This window comes from Arachis hypogaea, chromosome 5 (genome assembly GCF_003086295.3).
Source record: "Arachis hypogaea cultivar Tifrunner chromosome 5, arahy.Tifrunner.gnm2.J5K5, whole genome shotgun sequence".
Classification (NCBI taxonomy): Eukaryota; Viridiplantae; Streptophyta; class Magnoliopsida; order Fabales; family Fabaceae; genus Arachis; species Arachis hypogaea.
In genome coordinates, this window is record NC_092040.1 from 4,223,138 (window position 1) to 4,230,709 (window position 7,572).

The following is a 7,572-nucleotide window of genomic DNA, read 5'->3' on the forward strand; positions in this document are numbered from 1 at the left end:
AAAGGCTTTTTCTTAACCATGTAATGATAATTTAAGTCAATCTAAATAATTTATTTTATACATACATCATATTAATTTTCAAGTAAAATGACAAATAAACCATTGAAAATTTACATTTGAAATATATTAGTCTCTAAAGAAAAAAAAAATACCTTTAAAGTTCTTCAAGATAACAAATACAAACACACTACCTTCAAATTAACTCCTATAATTATTAACTCATATTATTAGGATAACTCTTATTATTAGGATAGAAAATCTTAATTTGAACTAACTTGTCCACATTTGTTATCCTTAGAAGACTTTATTAATACTTTTTTTCTTTAGAGACTAATCTGTCCAAAATATAAATCTTCAAAAATTTATTTGTCACTTTACTCTTAATTTTATATAAAAAAAAGTATAAGCATATCTAATCATAAAAGTAATTTTAGCATAATTAAACATAAAATAACATCAGCTTGAGAAGTCAATAAAGAAAACATTGTCTAACAACGATGATCAAACATTATTATTGTTGAAATTCAGATTATGAATCACTACTGTCTATATAATATACAAGAGTTTGAAGTAACAAACAAATTTAAGTACAGAAAACTACAACTTCCTCTTCTCTCATCTAGCCCAGCAAGGGCACCCAACCCAACACAATTACACATCATTTACAAATATTGAATCAAGCATTAATTTTGGAGATCGTTTTTTTTTTTATAGTTTTTTGGAGATCGTTATGTTGTTAGGATATCTGGAATTGTTGGAGAGTGAGTCCCAATTATCTTACCACCGGCATCTGGGAAAGTCTCACAATCAGGGAGAGAACTAACCGTCCCATCCTGATCTACATGTAAAGGGTACCTCAGGAGATGTCCTTGCAGCTCTGAAAACTCTTCAGAAACAAATCTTTTCCAGTTGTCATCTGCAATTGCATTCACTTTACGCACACACTCCAAACTCTCTGGTTCCCTGAAAATTTCTCCCGACATGCCAAGATGCTCTGCCCACAGCGACATTCTGTAACCATAAATCTGCAGGAACAGAAACCAGCTGATGTAATTGTAGTCTTGTAATATTAAGTTTTTCCTTTAAGACATCAAATAATAATTAATTCAACTTTTGAACAGACATAGCACAAAAAGATACGACAGAAACATAGTTGAGAAGGTTGCTTATCCATGACATCATTAGTACTTCTAACGAGTTGAAAACAAGGCATTCATATTCAGTACAAGGGTGAATCCCAGATAACGTATCGAGTCATTATTATTCAACATATTTATAGGATATACTCATTTGGAACAATAGATACACAATTTTCAGCTCTGTAGCATGCTCCAGTTGTGAAGTCACATGCCATTTGAAGCTGGAAAAGGGAAATTGATCTCTACTAGGAAAGTTGCCAGAGTAATTAGAGCTTATGGAGAATACAGACCTGACCATATGGATGTCTTTTCTTCCCAAACCAGGTATAATGGGGTTGATATGCACCCATAGCTATCTCAGTATCCTTAGTGCCAGCCATAGATCTTTGGTTTATATTAGCAGACCCCACTATGACATACTCATCATCAACAATCATCCCCTTAGCATGCACATAAATCATAAATCGGCGATGCTCATATGCTCCTGAGACCTGACAAGAAAATTACAATCACACCGTGTTCTTGATCAGTGTCTACCATTTTAGATCTGATAAGAAATTATAAGGCTCAATATACTACTAACACCATATGAAAAAAAAAAAGATGCTTAGAACAAAAGTATCATGCTGTAAAAAGGCGTACAGATAAATGTTATTTATTAGAAAACTTACGGGACCATTATTTGCACTTGCAGGTTCTTCGTTGAATGCTTCCCGATTTCCAAGGCAATAAAAGTTGAGATAGTCTTGCAGGCGTACATCATCAAGCTGCATTGATTTCAATTCTCTAGCAACAAGTTGATACATCATATGCATTGTCTGGCTCTGTATAAGAAAAGAAATAACTGAGAAAATATTTGCCTTGGAAGCATTAGACTTCAACTCAAGTACTTATTCGAAGGGGGAGGGGATTGCCTTCAGAAATTGTAGTGCAAGTTTGACAGCCATTGGAAAAAATAATCAATAGTTTTGATTTTGAGAAGGATACCACATAGACAATAAATCATGATTTACTAGAATTTGGTCCCTTCATTTCCTTATTAGCAACACTTACACAATACCCTCTAAAGTTCACCACAGAAACGATCTCCCTAGACTTCAGATATAAGTAAATTTCTAACCATCGAACAATTCTGTAAACTTCATACATCAGACAATTCTATACCTGCCAAAAGAGGATTTCTTGCATTGCTCCAGTTTTGGGATCACCTTCTGGCCACATTGGTAAAACAATATAAACAGCAAATCTCTCGTTTGCTCTGATTTTACTAGCAATTTTCAGCGCCAGTTCCATGGGGATAAGATTGTCAGCCCCTAACCACACATAACAACAGATGAATTCACAATGACCAAAAATTAGGAAGAAAAAGAACAAGTCCTACAGTGGAACATCTCCTTATCTTTCTTCTTTTTTTTTACCCCCTCTTCATTAGAGCAAAAGATGTAGATATCAAGGAACTTGAAAGCAAATATATCATAAGTACAAAGGTGGCTACAATCATTATTGGAATATAATTTCTGACCATGGCTCATAAAAAATTTATTAAGTTTGGCATCAATAAATAAATTTAAAAAGAAAAAGATGGACTAGGGCATATAGATGGTAATAGGATAAAGTATATCTTTAGTCACTTAAGTTCTCGAAAAGTTTCAAAAATAACTCTGTCGTCTAATTTCATTCAATTTTGTCCTTAATCTGATGAAATAAGTTACAAATCGTCACCTGTCAGACAACTTTCTTCTTCCAACAAACAACATTCTTCATCATCATCATCATCCCAAATCCTCTATTTCTCTCTCCATAACCCTCCCATCACTATTACCCCACCACCATCATCTCCTCACCACAACAACACAAACACAAACCACCACCACCACCCACAGCACCACTGCAATTCCTTCACACACCCAACACTTTGTCTTCTCCACCTAATCCAACACAAACACTGTTCAATCCACTTTCCTTCTCTCAACACCAACCTGCTTGATGGTGACTAGATTTTTAACTCGGAACCAACTCAACGGACAACAGCCATGAAGAAGGCACTTTGTTTGGATGAGTGTGGTGGTATATTTACAATGGACTCATGTTTCTTTGTTCTCTTCGACGGAATAATGTCTGGTGGTGGTGATGGTTTGTGTTTGTGTTGGTGGTGGTGATGTTGTGAGAAGATGATTGTGGTGGGGGTGGCGATGGGAAGGGTTAGGGGGAGATATATATAGAGTTTTGGTCAGGGAGAGTTATGGTGAAAGGTGCAGAGGATTTGGAGATGATGATGATGATGAATGTTGTTTGGAAGGGAAAAATTGGAAGAAAAAAATTTGACTAATAGTTGATTGTCAAAAAATTAATAGTAAGAGTAAAATTGAAACTTATTCAAACGTTAAAGATAAAAAATTAAATCAAATTAAATGTCCAGGGTATTTCTGAAACTTCTCGAAAACTTTAAGGACAAAAAAAAAAAAGAAAAAACATACTTTACCCGATGGGGATAATTTTAGAAGTATTGCCAACTATCTAAATTTTTGAAAATAACACTTTGAGTCTGACCTGCGTCTTTATAATCTAGCCATGCATATGATGAACCAATGAAGTATTGATTTTCAATATAAATGAAATGTTGAGCAGATCTGATTGCTTGAATGTATCCTGTTTGAATGCTTTTGTCTATGACCAAATTTTTAGCACAGATAAGATTCTGCATACAAAAAATATGCTATTAGAACTACAAAATATATTTCAAATCAATCCCTTATGTAAGAATTAAGATCATAATATATTAGTTTGATTTGCAAGCATGTAGCAGAGCATTCACTCAAGTCAACATTTTTTTAGTTTCCCTGCACAATAGGATGAACTGGAAGGAAAATGCCAGTTAATTAATAAACCTGCGATAAAGCAACATCAACACGCTTTGGAAATCCTTTCAGGGATCCAGAGTCAATGGAGCGGAAGATCTGCAGAATCATAAGTAGGACAAAACATAATGAAATAAATTATCTCCACAATCAAGAAAAAAAGAATATCAAGCAAGTAATATTTTCTCAGCAAGCTTGCATTATCCAACCTGAACATGCCAGGTTTCAGGATCAGCTTCATGAGAAACCCATACTCTTGGGTCATCATCTGGAACAATTGTATGCTTTTCTTTTGAATGAGGAATGGCAGGACTTGCTATCCAGGAGATCCGTTCTATTCGTATTAAAGCATCATCATGCCACTGAGAAGCTTTTTTGAACATTAAAGCAAACTCCCTCCACTTAGTAGATTTTCTCCATCGCTGCTCAAAATTAATAAGAATGTCATATGCAGCAGGCCCATCTATTCTGCAGTGTAAATCATGCCATGGTTGCCTTGGAGTCTTTGTTCCAGCCTATCACAAACAGCACATATAAGACCAATGAGAACTGCTGTAAATTGGATCTTGTTTCATGTATCTTTCTTTTATCTTAAAGTAGAGGGAAAAGAAAAGCTGAGATGTTAGAGAGGTGAGAACTGCAGTGAATTGGATGCTATTTTATGTGTAATTTTTTTTTCATCTTAATGGAAAGAGAAAAGTAAACCTGAAATGATACAAAAATGTCTTTAGAGATTCAGCAAATATCTACAATAAAACTTTTCATACAATCCAATGGTGTAGCCCTCTAATTCATCCCTGAGACTTATCATTTATTGCTTTCAAATGGAATAGTATTCATATTCAAAATAAAAATTCTATGGGAAGGAAATATATACTTGGCAGCCATTAGAGGAACCACACTACAAACCACTTACCATATAGTATAAACATTGCAACTTCAACCTCATAATTTTAGTGGGTTTGACCAAGGCGACATGGATAACATAAGTATATAATCTAAAGAAATACTGTTGAAAATCTTCTGTATATTTCACGATCAAATCATGGCTTCAACCAGGACTGCCCAGACGAAGCGGAAGAAATAAATGTAATACTTAACAAATTAATGTGTCTGATTGGGCTGACAACTTACAGGAAATGTAGGATTGTGGAAATCACCATCAAATACAGTATTAAGATCCTTGAAAAGTCGATGCTGAGGTGTGTCATAGCGACCATCACACAGATCAAGACCTCCCATAAAAACAGTTATCTTTCGATCATTACCAGGAGCCTGTGTGTCCACAATAACACACTTTTGGTGGTGTGTGAAGACAGTTCCAACAACCTGTATAATTCCAATCACAATCAACTTTAATAAGCTATCTGTCTCAAACACGGGATCATGTCATGGGGATGAATAATGCAGTTAGAAGCAAAGACATGGATAAGAAAATCAGAAATAGGAAATGTATCCATTTAATAGAAAAAAAAAACTTAGAGGACCAGATACATTTCCCATTCTCCATTTTGTGTCTACAAAAAAGACATACCCACGATTAAGAGCTTAGGCCACATAACACAGGGCATTTCACATTTGAGTATTTGACTCCACTGAAAAATAGCTCATAAAGAACCCTAGCTCCTGACAACATACAGGAGAGTGCATCAACTATAGAGAACTCAAAAGTCATAAGGGGAAGAAAGAACAGAAATACCACATCAATGCAATCTGACTATGTTATGAGCGATATGCAGATAACATCAATCAATGAAATGCAGGTTGTCAAACTCAAACAAAATTAGATTACCAAACGTTAAAATGCCTATTTATAACAAGCACTTGCCTGCTGCTTCAAGAAGCTCAGCTTGCTGCTACCATAGCGAGGTGCCAGAACACACATAACAGAGGAATGTTTAAAAAACTTCTTGGTTTCCTCATCATGAGTTTGCATCACTCCAGACTGCACCAAAAATCCCGAATCAGAAGAATAGCAACACAAGCACGCACACTTCCTCAAACAACCAAAAATTAAGCAACAACTAATTGAAGCAATTTCAAGAAGAATTAGGCCTTGTTTTGTTGGTTGGCTAGATGAATCAAATCATACTAGCAAGGTAATCAAACTTGAGATCTTGTAAACTTGAATTGTAAAGTTCAACTAACAAACCTAAACCTTGCATACTAGGGTTGGCTACATGAATCAGATAATACCGCATAGCTAAGTCCTATTGAAATGATTACAACATTAACCAAAAAGAGAAAGCAAAACTGAGTAACTAAATTCAAATTAGGGTCTCACCGACTTAAAGAAGAACTTATCATGTGAAGTCTTGTCATCCCAAACCATCAAGAGAACCCTAACCCCTTCTTGAGACTTGTACTTGAGTAACTCGCCAAGGGTCAAGTCTCCGCCGCGAGGCAAAGGCTTCGTCGGTTCTCTAACGAGCTTAATCTTATGGTAAACCGACCAGCCAACAACATAAACCATGTGATGAGCCTCGGAAATAGCGTGGCATATATCTTCCCAGCACTTCTCGTGCCTATAAACCTTCCCTCCTTCCAATTCAATCTCCGGCAACAAACCCTCGGGGCAATGTGCGTCCTGGTACAGCCTCACCGAGCTCCCTTTCCTCACCGGAAAGTACGTGTGCCGCACACCACGGTGCTCTGGATCGGCGGCGATGCCGCTCCGGTAAAGCGGGTTGTCCTGAACCGCCGTGAACTGCATCTCGATGCGGAGCGCCGCGTTCGGCTTTGGTGGCTTGCCGGAGGAACTGAGTATAGGGAACCAGCCGGAAATGGCTTCGCCGGTGGCGATACGGGTCGCCGGAATCTTGACGGTGCCCATAGTTTCGGCACCGAAGACGTCGTCGTCCTTGACGCGGAACTCGAGGTCGACGAGAGGATGAGCAAGCGGGATGCTGAAGCGTTCGTCCCAACGCGGGTTCTGAGCGTTGCGAATCACGCGCGTGCGGGCCACGGTGGCCTGGGGGACAGAGACAGTGACATAGGGGTCGCTGGTGATGATTTTACCGCGGTGGCGGCGGGCGGTGGTAGGAGGGTTGTCGGTGCCGTCAGCGGTGGCGGTATCGGCGGGTTCTGAGGAGTGGAAGTTGATGGTGTCGCAGGCGGTGACGCAGCGGCGAAACCGCTCGGAGACGATGTCCATGTTAGGTAAGTGTCGAGCCTCAATGATTTTGAGGTCGAGGTCGCCGTGGAGGTACATGAAGCCATTGCCGTTACCGGTTTCCGCCATGAAGGAGGCAGTGTTCCCGTGCGGGCGAGTGTAGAATATGAAGAGAAGAGAGAATAAAGAGAGGGTTCTTGAAGTTTGGAATGGCTTTGGCTTGGGAGAGTGGAACTGAAATCACGTGCTGCTTTGCGGTTTGCTTGCTTGTGTTGTGTTGCAGACTTTTGCACTGTCTTACTCTTACCCCGCTGGCGCCTTCACTTAATTCTATGAACGGTTTCCATCCCAAAAACCAAAATTATTTGACAACCATTTCCACCGTCATTAATATATATTTTTCTTCCACGAATTGTATTCTGAATTTCTGATATTAAAGTGGCGCAGAATGCCAGTTTATATA

At 38.2% G+C, this 7,572-nt stretch overlaps 1 protein-coding gene across 1 annotated transcript; it reads right to left on the reverse strand.

Moving 5' to 3' along the window:
• Positions 1–484: 484 nt before the first annotated feature.
• LOC112800297 (phospholipase D delta-like) lies at positions 485–7,572 on the reverse strand. Its single transcript, XM_025842504.3, has 10 exons — positions 6,282–7,572; positions 5,826–5,942; positions 5,132–5,326; positions 4,207–4,512; positions 4,028–4,096; positions 3,690–3,837; positions 2,304–2,452; positions 1,811–1,963; positions 1,430–1,630; positions 485–1,025 (listed from the first exon to the last, which is right to left on the reverse strand). The coding sequence occupies exons 1-10, from the start codon at positions 7,236–7,238 to the stop codon at positions 729–731; spliced, it is 2,592 nt and encodes an 863-aa protein (XP_025698289.1). The 5' UTR covers positions 7,239–7,572; the 3' UTR covers positions 485–728.

Coding starts and splice junctions, on each gene's coding strand:
- LOC112800297 (XM_025842504.3), bottom strand. CDS start 7,238: ATGGCGGAAACCGGTAACGGCAATGGCTTCATGTACCTCCACGGCGAC. Junction 5,943..6,281: donor ATAAGTTCTTCTTTAAGTCG/GTGAGACCCTAA, acceptor TTTTTGGTGCAG/TCTGGAGTGATGCAAACTCA. Junction 5,327..5,825: donor TGAGCTTCTTGAAGCAGCAG/GCAAGTGCTTGT, acceptor GGAATTATACAG/GTTGTTGGAACTGTCTTCAC.